General features: G+C 32.7%; 1 protein-coding gene across 1 annotated transcript in view; it reads right to left on the bottom strand.

Moving 5' to 3' along the window:
- The window catches only part of LOC127709118 (Ig-like and fibronectin type-III domain-containing protein 2), a 240,951-nt gene that overhangs the window by 189,317 nt on the left and 38,269 nt on the right, over positions 1-13,365 (bottom strand). Inside the window, exon 5 of the mRNA XM_052214467.1 lies at positions 379-495. Coding sequence (XP_052070427.1) covers positions 379-495 — 117 coding nt within the window. The remainder of the gene's footprint in view (positions 1-378; positions 496-13,365) is intronic.

The raw sequence follows: 13,365 nt of genomic DNA, 5'->3' as shown, positions 1-13,365 counted from the left end.
ACCTATAATGGTTTACTTTTAGAAATTGTGACTTGGATGGAGAGTTGTCTCATTGGCACTCATACCACATCTTCTTACATCTGCTTACACTAAAGTGATTGTCTGCGAACCCATTTATTTTCCATGAACCAGTAAAACTGACCTTTTTTGGCCCTTAATTACAAAACCGCAAGGACAATAGCCCCCAAAAACAATCCCAACCATCCTTTACTGGTATGGAACCTTGTGCTAAAATTTCAAAGAGATCCATGAACTTATACTCAAGTTATTATCTGCGAACCAAAATGTCTTCAGACGCAGACAATACCATAACATAATTAATACTACCTGTGGTCGTATAAAAATGTGCAATTTATAACATAATTTAATTTACTTTACCTATGATCTGAAGCTGGTATGTTAAGGTCTGGTTTGTTTTATCAACAGAACACTCATAATATCCTTGATCATCTGTTTGTATGTTAAATATATGGAGAATATAGGAAGCTGGTGCATCTGGAAAAATGAAAAAATAAAAATTATATAAAGTTCATCATACTAGATCTTTGCAATTAAATTCAAATTAAGAAAAAAGTCTACACAAAAATAAGAAATTATAAAGTTTAAGCATCATATCATATTTATAATTATGACATTTGAATCATAAATTCAATTTAATAATGCATTGTCATAGAAAAATATAAGATATATATATGTTAGTGGCAATAAGTGAAATTAGGCATTACTTTTATAAATTGTAACTTGGATGGAGAGTTGTCTCATTGGCACTCATCCCACATCTTACTATATCTATTAAGCTTAAATCCTAGGCAATAAGCTAACGCCTAGGCAGTAAGTCTATTGCCTAAATAATGTGAGGCATTACTACTAAATCCTAGGATTTAAACTTAAATCCTGAAAATTATGTCCAGGCATTAATGTTAATGCCTAAAATGATAAATTGCTTCGCCGAGCGCAGCTGGATACGACCACAGAGGTCCAACCCTGAACAGTTGGGGCAAAAATGGACACAATATTCGTGCTTGATACAGGTCTTAATTTGGATTGTAATTAAATATTTGACACATAATAGGTTTCTGACACAGAATAACTGTAGTCAAAGAACTTAGAATTGGTTATAAGATTTGAATTTATATTCAATTTTTTGCTTTTGTGCAATACACTATGCTAGTGCAAAATGACCCCCCCCCCCCAAAAAAAAAAAAATTTTTTTTTACCCCCCCCCCCCCCTCTTTTTTTGCTTTTGTGCAATACACTTTGCTTTAGCGATTTGACCCCCCCCTCCCCCCCCCGAAAAAAAATAATTAAAAACAATTTTTACCCCCCCACCCCCCCTTTTTTTTCCAAAAAAAAAAAATATTTGAAGAAATTTTCTTTTTAATTTCTGAAATCGGAAATGAGAAAAAAATTGTCCCCCCTCACAATTTCTTTCCCCCCCCCCCCCCCCTTTTCCAAAAAAAAATTCTTTACCTCAAGATATGGTCAAAATCTCAATTCAAATTTCCAAATGGAGTTTGCAACCATAATTACCCATTTAAATACATCATAAAAGTCTTAAAATAGAAAATGACATATGACATAATTATCATGGCTAAAATTAATATATTAAATATTCCTTAATCAGCATTTTTAAATAGTAACTTCTAAAAATAAATTGACAGCTAATCACCTCAAGACCAAGACAATACAACATTTCTTTATACATAATTTAAAAGCAGTGTAAGGGAGGTAATCCAAACTTAACATTGTACTTTTTTTAATTGTCCATTAACCAGGAAACCCTTGTTTTCCCCCCTTCTTTGCCCCTAATTCCTAAACGGTTTGAGCCATAACCCCACCCAAAGCCAATCCTAACCATCCCTTTGTGGTATGGAAACTTGTGGTATAATTTCAGAGAGATCCATACACTGTTCCACAAGTTATTGTCTGGAAACTAGAAAAATGCTTATTTGGGCCCCTTTTTGGCCCCTAATTCCTAAACTGTTAGGACTATAACCCCCAAAATCAATCCCAACCTTCCTTTTGTGGTTATAAACCTTGTGTTTCAATTTCATAGATTTCTATTTACATTTACTAAAGTTAGTGTCCGGAAACCAAAATTTTTTGCGGTCGTATAAAATGAGAGTAAATTAAAAGAAATTTATTCAAAGTTAAAATAAATTTTGTACATAATAAAGTAATAAGAACTGAAGTTTGAAGGTCAATAACATGAAATAAAACCATAAGTAAAATATTGATATCAAAACACATTGAATAAACCTCTTAAAATGTTTGTAAACTTGTTGGATAGTTGTCTCATTGGCAATCGTACTAAATCTCCTTATTTTAATATTGATAGAAAATTTGTTTTGAAATTTACTAGTTACTAATTGGTGCGGAGCTGTGACACAGAGTATTTCATAGTTTTAATTTTTTCTATCATTTGTACCTGGTGATCGTCCAATACCTTTGTGTAGAGCAGAATTCCTTTGTATATGGACGAATTTGATTCCAATTGACCACTGTTACCTCGTTGTTCCTCATTCATGCAGTAAAAATGTCATGAATATTTCGGTATGACCACTCAATACTACCCTGTGATTGGAGATGTATTGGCTTCCCATGAACAATAACTAGTTCAGGCCACATTAGCATTAATTCAGATATAACCTTAGCTGTAAATTCATGACCTTTGTCACTTAGCTGTTTATGTGGCACATCAAATATTGTGAAAACATAAACTAAATTAGAAGCCACTTTTGAAGCACTTTTTGACGTAAGAGCTTTAGAAATATGTGTTTTAGGTGATCTTGGTACACCATAAGAAACGATAGTTTCCATCTCACTTTGATTGTAAATCGATTAAATCAACCTGTCTTCTTCTGCAAAACTCTTTGGATAAAACGGGTTCTATTACTACTCCCTTCCCTATGCACATTTTATCATGTTACAATTTTCACAAAATGGAAGAAATGGTACAATGGAACCATGAAAAATGTTTGCAAAGCCATATAGGTTGTTTAATTCTACGTACAGTCTCTGATAATAATAGGCCGCTTTGACATTTTTCTTATGTGTTTATCACAAAATACCATACAGTTCCTCTAGAAAAACATAAACTTTGAAATTTACCTCATCCTTCTCTTTTACTTTAGTTACCAGTCTTTCAAACCATAAATGTTGCATTATGGTAAAAATATTGTCGTACCATTTTAAATTGTAATAGTCTATAATTGCCTTATTTTCTGATTAGAAAGTTTAATCTTTGTCAAATGATCATTATACTTTTGCCATGGGTATATGATCTTTGTTTTCCCTGATTCAAATGTACCGGTATATTCTGCAAAAATTCAAGATTTTTTGGTTTCTTAAATGCTAATAATCCAGATTAAGAAATGAAAAGTTCAGATGGGTATTTAAGAAAATTTACATATCCAATACGGTAAAACAGATGGAAAGATGATGTGACTGGCAAAATTTCATATCTTCAGTTGTCTATTTTGACCAGCTCAAAATGGCTCGACCAGTCCATTGAAGAGCAATACCACAAAGAAATAAGAGTAAATACTAAAAAATACTAAAAGATGAATATCTTTTAAATCAGTTTATACAGAGACATATGTCTCTGGTTTATATTAATTTTTGGAATATAATTTTTGAAATATTATTCATCAAGAATATTTCACTGAATTAACATGTATTTGGAAGATAAACAAAAATCACCAAATTAACTTATTGCCTGAAATGATGTTTGGCAATAGGTTGAATTATCATCATCAGATTTCAGGAAATAAGCTTAATGCCTGGAAATTTCAGGCAATAACTTAATGCCTAGTTGTTAGCTTATTGCCTAGGATTTAAGCTTAATGCCTAATTTCACTTATTGCCGCTAACATATATATATATATTTTTGAAAATAGGCGTACACCTTAGGTAACAAAACTATGCATGCACACATAAGTTACTATCAGCCAGAAATTCTAACCAAGAAGTAAAGTTATGGAAACTCTGCACTCCGATGGAAGGAATTGAAACCAAAACAACGGATTATTATTGGAGAAGAAAATCTGACTTTCATGATGTTGTTATTTCTAATTGATACTCAAGACAAAATTACTTTCATTTATTACTAAAATAAAATGCTTCGCTGGGGCGCAGCTTGATACGACCGCAGAGGTCGAACCCTGAACAGTTAGCGCAAGTATGGACACAACATTCAAGCTTGATACAGCTCTGAATTTGGATTGTTATTAAATATTTGACACAGCATAGGTTTCTGACACAGAAAGAATGTGGTCTAAGAACTTGAATTTTTTTAATTTACCTATTATGGTCCAATGTCCAAAATCAAAATACATGGTTAGATTCAGCTTATCAAAGAACCCCATATATTCAATTTTTGTTAAAATCAAACAAAGTTTAATTTTGGACCCCAACTTGGACAAACTTGAAAACTGGGCCCATAATCAAAAATCTAAACACATGTTTAGATTCAGCATATCAAAGAACCCCAAGAATTCAATTTTTGTTAAAATCAAACTAAGTTTAATTTTGGACCCTTTGGACCTTAATGTAGACCAATTTAAAAAACGGGACTTAAAATTAAAAATCTAAATACACGGTTAGATTTGGAATATCAAAGAACCCCAATAATTCAATTTTTGATGAAATCAAACAAAGTTTAATTTTGGACCCTTTTGACCTCAATATGAACCAATTTGATAGCGCGGCCCACAAATAAAAAATCTAAATTTATGGTTAGATTCAGCATATCAAAGAACCCAATATATTCAATTTTTGTTGAAATCAAAAAAGTTTAATTTTGGACCCCAACTTGGACCAACTTGAAAACTGGGCCCATAACCAAAATCTAAACACATGTTTAGATTCAGCATATCAAAGAACCCCAAGAATTCAATTTTTGTTAAAATCAAACTAAGTTTAATTTTGGACCCTTTGGACCTCAATGAAGACCAATTTAAAAAACAGGAGCCAAATTAAAAATCGAAAAACACGGTTAGATTTGGCATATCAAAGAACCCCAATAATTCAATTTTTGACGAAATCAAACAAAGTTTAATTTTGGACCCTTTTGACCTCAATATGAACCAATTTGATAGCGGGCCCACAAATAAAAAATCTAAATACATGGTAAGATTCAGCATATCAAAGAACCCCATATATTCAATTTTTGTTGAAATCAAACAAAGTTTAATTTTGGACCCCAATTTGGACCAACTTGAAAACTGGGCCAAAAATCTAAAATCTAAATACATGTTTAGATTCAGCATATCAAAGAACCCCATATATTCAATTTTTGTTGAAATCAAACAAAGTTTAATTTTGGACCCCAACTTGGACCAACTTGAAAACTGGTCCCATAATCAAAAATCTAAACACATGTTTAGATTCAGCATATCAAAGAACCCCAAAAATTCAATTTTTGTTAAAATCAAACTAAGTTTAATTTTGGACCCTTTGGACCTTAATGTAGACCAATTTAAAAAACAGGACCCAAAATTAAAAATCTAAATACACGGTTAGATTTGGCATATCAAAGAACCCCAATAATTCAATTTTTGATGAAATCAAACAAAGTTTAATTTTGGACCCTTTTGACCTCAATATGAACCAATTTGATAGCGGGCCCACAAATAAAAAATCTAAATACATGGTAAGATTCAGCATATCAAAGAACCCCATATATTCAATTTTTGTTGAAATCAAACAAAGTTTAATTTTGGACCTCAATTTGGACCAACTTGAAAACTGGGCCAAAAATCTAAAATCTAAATACATGTTTAGATTCAGCATATCAAAGAACCCCATATATTCAATTTTTGTTGAAATCAAACAAAGTTTAATTTTGGACCCCAACTTGGACCAACTTGAAAACTGGGCCCATAATCAAAAATCTAAACACATGTTTAGATTCAGCATATCAAAGAACCCCATATATTCAATTTTTGTTGAAATCAAACAAAGTTTAATTTTGGACCCCAATTTGGACCAACTTGAAAACTGGGCCCATAATAAAAAATCTAAATACATGTTTAGATTCAGCATATCAAAGAACCCCATATATTCAATTTTTGTTGAAATCAAACAAAGTTTAATTTTGGACCCTTTTGACCTCAATATGAACCAATTTGATAGCTGGGCCCACAAATAAAAAATCTAAATACATGGTTAGATTCAGCATATCAAAGAACCTCATATATTAAATTTTTGTTGAAATCAAACAAAGTTTTATTTTGGATCCCAATTTGGACCAACTTGAAAACTGGGCCCATAATAAAAAATCTAAATACATGTTTAGATTCAGCATATCAAAGAACCCCATATATTCAATTTTTGTTGAAATCAAACAAAGTTTAAATACTGGACCCTATCTTGGACCAACTTGAAAACTGGGCCCATAATCAAAAATCTAAACACATGTTTAGATTCAGCATGTCAAAGAACCCCAAGAATTCAATTTTTGTTAAAATCAAACTAAGTTTAATTTTGGACCCTTTTGACCTCAATATGAACCAATTTGATAACGGGGTCCACAAATAAAAAATCTAAATACACGGTTAGATTCAGCATATCAAAGAACCCCATATATTCAATTTTTGTTGAAATCAAACAAAGTTTAATTTTGGACCCCAATTTGGACCAACTTGAAAACTGGGCCAAAAATCAAAAATCTAATTACATGTTTAGATTCAGCATATCAAAGAACCTCATATATTCAATTTTTGCTAAAATCAAACAAAGTTTAATTTTGGACCCTTTGGACCTTAATGTAGACCAATTTGAAAACTGGACCCAAAATTAAAAATCTAAATACATTGTTAGATTCGGCATAACAAATAAATAAATGTGATCAAAGATTTTACAAATCTAATGCGCCATACTGTGCAATTAAAGATTACTTCTTGAAATTTTTCAATATTTGAAATTTGAAAAAAAAATATTTTTTGAAGAATAATTCTTTTTAATTTCTGAAATCTGAAATGAGAAAAAATTGACCCCCCACAATTTCTTTTTATCCCCCCCCCCTTTTTTCCCCAAAAAAATTCTTTCCCTCAAGATATGGTCATAATCTCAATTCAAATTTCCAATGGAGTTGGCAACCATTATTACCCATTTAAATTTACCATAGTGCTAACTTAATCTATTTTATAATAGAATTAATAATATAGTGTCAAATCTTTCATATGGATTTTTTTGTAAAAAAAAAGATGCAACATTTGCAGATATTTTTACTGGTCTTCCTTTATAAATATGCATTTCTTTAAACATAATTTAAAAGCAGTGTAAGGGAAGTAACCAAAACGTTGTATTTGGATTACCTCACTTACACTGTTTTAAATTATCTTTATTGTTCATTAACCATTATGTTCTTATTCAATACTTCAAACGAACATAAATCATTTATAAAGAAAAACTCAACACCGTTATTTGGTTATCAGCTCGCCCCGACAGCACAGAAAGCTTATTTTATTACAAATAAAAACACAAATGTCTAATTTGCTGTCATTGACCGCTGCCATCACATATAAACACAATCTACAATAGAAAAGTATTCTATAAGTTGAAGAACAAAATTTTTACAGTATTACATATCATATATACTATTTACTACATAACATACTATGTACTTTCCTATGAAGTCTTGAAAGGGTGGGTGGGTGGGAAACGATACAGGTACTGTCGGATAGGCGAACCTCGAATGACAATTCTAGACTATAATACTATAATTTAGCGCTTAAATTCTAGCATGAAGTTATCATGATTGATATTACCTTAACCGGTAATAACTTACTGTTTGTCCAATCAAATTAAACATGTTTTGATTTGAACACACGTGCTTAAAGTAAACAAATACACGTGTCCCCGAGTAACCTTTATAAATACATTTATGTTCTTATTCAATACTTCAAACGAACATAAATCATTTATAAAGAAAAACTCAACACCGTTATTTGGTTATCAGCTCGCCCCGACAGCACAGAAAGCTTCGAATGATAAAGAAAGGGACAAATAAAAAATAGAAAAAAAATATATAAATAAATAAATGAAAATAGAAAATAGTAATAAAATATTACAAGCCTAAATGTTTTGAGACTGACAATCTGTTTTGTATACTCTCTTTAACATAGCCATCTTTGGCTTTATCACTTTTCCATCTCCCGTGTTTCTTAAACAATCGATCATCTATTCCAACTTCTGCCGCGGCAGTAGCTTCTCCTGACCTCAAACTATGTAAGCCAAACTGTCTTTTATCAAGACCTAAACTGTCAAGTGCTGATAACAATAACTCTCTGGCTCTAGTGTAGGAAATATGACTAGTCTTTCTAAGTTTGTATATGTTCAAAGATTTACAATAACAAATTGATCTAAAAATGAATTCATTAGATTCTTCCGGAATGTTAGCTAACTTTAGATAACGCTGAAGTACATCTACCGGGCATGTAACATTCCCTGTTTTTGAAATGACAACATCTTTCCCTTCCCTATATACATCAGTTTTACTCTTGACTAAATAAAGTGTAAGGTAAGTAGGGAAAAACTGTATATCAGACCTTCTCAAGTTAGCTAACTCGGAGAATCTTAAAAAACCAGCATAGGCTAATAAACACATACATACTATTCTTACATCTTTTAAATTACAAGTATTATTAGCATATTTACATACAATATTTTTCAAAATATGTGGTGTGATAGGTTCTTTTTTAATAACTGAATGACCTATTTTTCTATGAGCCCCTTCAATACAGATGCAACTAGATTATTTTCACTGGGATCAGCAACGCCAGCTAATTTGTGTGCCCATTTTATGGCGTAAAAAGCATCATTTAATTTAGAAACAGATTTTGCAGTTTCAGACAAATGAATTAAATATAAAGAAATATACAAATGAGATGCCGGCAATGGTGAAAAAGAATATTGACTAGTCATCTTACACTATGAATTGAAGGCATATCTATATTTCTTCTGAGTACTATCAGCCTTGGATGAAAGAAGGAAATCTGGTAACTGGTTGAACAAACTGCTCAGCTCATTATTAGAGGCAACTTGTAAATTAAACTCTGACCACTGTCCTACTGAAAAAATATCTGAAAAACGTAAAATTGCAATAACATTTTAAATACATATACAGAGAACGAATTATTCGCATATTTCAAATATCTATACACAGAGTAAAATAATATATATATATTCAATATTACCACGCCAGCTACAATATCATTATAGATACTAGGGCCACGTACTGTAAAACAACTGACCATGCCTGCTACAATATCATTACCGATACTAGGGCCATGTCAACATAAAAAACCATGCCTGCTACAATATATATATACATATACTAGGGCCATGTAACAAACCATGCCTGCTAAAATATATTTACATATATTAGGGCCATGTCTAAGACGCATCTAGCAAAACAGCCAAAACTGGCGAACCAAACGGTTCAACTCCGAATATCGTATTCTTATTAGAACCTTGTTCATAAATTCCATCAGTATTTTTAAAACACAATTATAACATATTTTACGTAATCTTGATAAATCAAATGTTTATCGAATATCAATGGCCAGAATGCAGCAGAAATCCACTTAGGCACAACTAACGTACCTCGAGCTTTACAAGCTATAATGTGTTTAATCGATCTAATCACAAGATTAATTGGTGGAACCAGCCAATTATTTTCATTGGTCCAAACTTGAGAGAACGCATCAACTGCTTCAGAATCAGGTTGCCAAAATAAGGAATTAAATCTCAAAACTTTTCTATTTTCGACACTAGCAAATCTGTCAATCGAATAAGGACCCCACATATCATTTAAAAAAATGAAAAATATATGTGTGACTCCCCAGTCCTCGAAGTCAACCATTTTACTGATATAATCAGCCTTTTCATTTTCTTTTCTGGGAATCCATTGAATATTAATTGATATTCCTTTCTGAATGCAAAATGAAAAAATCTATTTTGCTATAATATGAAGATTTTCTTTTATACTTCCCGAATTAACAATTTTGACGCAATTTTGATTGTCAGTAAACCACTTTATAGTTTTTTCCCGTGAAACTATTTTTAAAAGAAAATAGGGCTAACTCTATTGCTTTAAGCTCTCTCCAGGTGGAACTTTGCACCATTTCACTACATGTCCACATCTTATGGAAAATCTTATTTTCTAATTCAACGGTATATGCACCGGCCGCGATATTACTAGCATCTGAGTATATATCAGCAGACGATTTACTGTAGTGACTTAATTTACGACAGTTAATCAGAGTGACATTTTCTAACCAGAACTTTAATTCTGATAAAACTTCGACGGGTTTATACCCTGAAATGGGATTATCCCACCCGATTCTACTTTCAATTTCCATGTAACAGAACTTTGACATGATTCTAGCCACATTTCCGATTACGGGAGTCATAGAAATAATTCTGCCTAAGACCTGAGCTAAAGATCTAGCTGTAATATAAGGAAAATTAGCCGAAATGACATTCAATGAGGAAATTAAATCGCCAACTCGACGTTGAGTAATAGACAATTTGTATTCTTTCGAGTTACATACTATTCCCAACCATTCTAACTCAGTAACAGGTTTAAATACAGACTTTTCCTCGTTTATAAGGAAACCAGCATCAACCAAAGACCTTTTCACGAAGGACGACTGCTCATTACATGTATTTTCATCTGGACTCATGCCAAATCCATCATCTAAATACAAAACAACTTCGATACCGTTTTCACGCCAAAATTTTACTAGTGGCCTTTAATATTTGGTAAAAATGTACGGACCAGTAGTAATTCCAAAGGCTAAAACAGTGTAACAATAAAATTGGCCTTCCCACTGAAAACCTAAGAAAGTCTGTTGCTGTGGGCAGATGTCGATGTGAAAATAACCAGATTCAAGGTCAAATTTAAACAGATACATATTTTTGTCAAAATATTGTATAGCTATCTTACAATCCTCGAATTTTATTTTTTCGCGCTTTATGTGTTTATTCTATTGACTCATATCTAAAATAAGTCGTTTCTTACCGGACTTTTGAGAAGCAACACTCAATGGATTTACCACATATGGTTGGAAAGGCACTTTTATTACGCAACCTATTTGAACTAAATCTTCAATTGACTTTGTGACAAATTCAGTATTCTGCCTTGCTGATCTATTATTTGTGTGATACATATTAAAAGGTGTATCTTTAAATTGGATAACATAACTATTCTTGATTATATCAGGCACAAAAGGAAAAGCGCCTATATTTTCCCAATACTTTACATGACTAGCTAATCTACCTTTCACCCCTTTAAAATTGTCATATGACTGACAATTTTCAAATATTGAACTTGTTCTAGAAAAGATTCTATATGATCGTTATCGTGAAAACATATTGAAAATTGGTCATTATCTAAATACTTATCATTCACGATGGCTGAAGAGTGAAGTGCAGGCTCTACTTTACAACTTTTGGTAGGTTGTGGAGTTGGTGTTGAATGACCTGAAGCTGGCGAGAAGATGACAGTTCTTTCTCCAGTGGCCTTGCTGCTTGCAGTAGTGGCACATGTCGAGTGAGCAAGGCTCACGCCTTGCGAAGCTCCCACGAAAGGGCGGCTGTTGAGTACGATGATAATGCTGAGCATAAGCAGGGTTACCATAAGATTCTGCAGGTTGTTGACGAGGCGGATTCTTAGGGTAAGGTTGCTGGCGAGATTTAGACTTCTCCTTAGAGGTACGGATAGCTCTGGTCTCAGCTTGGCGTATCTTTTTCTCATCTTCAGAATCTGAAGCCACGGCATTGGCTTCATATTCCTTTACGGTTCCCCATCCAGCAGGGGAAGAATCAGCTATGCGAATTTTCTTAATACGGCCTCTAAGCTTATCTGTAAGATCAAGAACTAATCTATAGGCTTGCGTATTAGAGGAAGGGATGATTTTGGACAGTTTGTTTACAGTTTCTAATAATTCCTCATTAAAAGTGTATTGGATTCTGTTACCTTTACCCTTGAACTTTAAAGTGACGTCTTCCTTAATCTTTCTCTTAAGGCTCTCTTGCTCTTGGATGAGTTCTGACTTCAACTCACCTAATTTGCTGTCTAAGATAGTCTTGAAAAGCTCTACGGTATCAACCAAATCAGACGACTTATCAGCTGCTGTAGGAATCTTAGGTTGCGGTATATCTCCTGCAAGTAGTAGGTCTTCGTTCAATTCTAGACGTTGAGACGATTCGGACATTTTACCAGTTGACAATTTACGAAAACGATACAGTACTGTCGGATAGGCGAACCTCGAATGACAATTCTAGACTATAATACTATAATTTAGCGCTTAAATTCTAGCATGAAGTTATCATGATTGATATTACCTTAACCGGTAATAACTTACTGTTTGTCCAATCAAATTAAACATGTTTTGATTTGAACACACGTGCTTAAAGTAAACAAATACACGTGTCCCCGAGTAACCTTTATAAATACATTTACTTTATACATAATTTAATAGCAGTGTAAGGGAGATAATTTCAATGATATATTTGATTTATCTCCCTTACACTGCTTTAAATTATGTTTTGTACTAAAGTATTTGTCCATTAACCAGGACAACCTTGTTTTTCCCCCTTTTTTGCCCCTAATTCCTAAACGGTTTGAGCCATAACCCCCCAAAGCAAATCCTAACGATCCCTTTGTGGTATGGAAACTTGTAGTATAATTTCAGAGAGATCCATACACCGTTCCACAGTTATTGTCTGGAAACTAGAAAATGCTTATTTTTGGCCCCTTTTTGGCCCCTAATTCCTTAACTGTTGGTACCATAACCCCCAAAATCAATCCCAACCTTCCTTTTGTGGTATTTAACCTTATGGTCAAATTTCAAAAAGATCCATTCACTTAAACAAAAGTTAGAGTGCGAAAACCAATGTGTCTTCGGACGACGACACCGGACGATGTCAACGACGACGCCAACGTCATACCAATATACGACCACAAAATTTTTTTGCGGCCGTATAAAAATGATTAGACCCACAAAAGCTGAATTTTGCAATATCTCAATCTTTAAAATTAATAATATCAAATATATATTCAAACTTAAGACTTTCTCGACAAACATATTGCAATATCTTTTTTTTTCTGGTAAATGAAAGACAATTTTCATATAAAGAGAGGGACCAGATACCAAAGGATGTAATCAAAAACAACAAACCACATTTATCAATCCCTGATTACAGATGCATTATATGTAAATGAAGAAAATCTTTACCTTTAACTGTTGACACAGAGATGTATCTTGCCTGTATATAATTTTGATAGTAATGTATAATACAAATGTTTAAATCAAAATGGTAACTCTTCTACATGTTATGAAAATCTTTTGGGAG

Source organism: Mytilus californianus, unplaced genomic scaffold (genome assembly GCF_021869535.1).
Source record: "Mytilus californianus isolate M0D057914Y unplaced genomic scaffold, xbMytCali1.0.p SCAF_7, whole genome shotgun sequence".
In the NCBI taxonomy this organism is placed as follows: domain Eukaryota; kingdom Metazoa; phylum Mollusca; class Bivalvia; order Mytilida; family Mytilidae; genus Mytilus; species Mytilus californianus.
The sequence above is the reverse complement of the archived record's forward strand: the minus strand, read 5'-3'. Positions and strand labels throughout refer to the sequence as shown.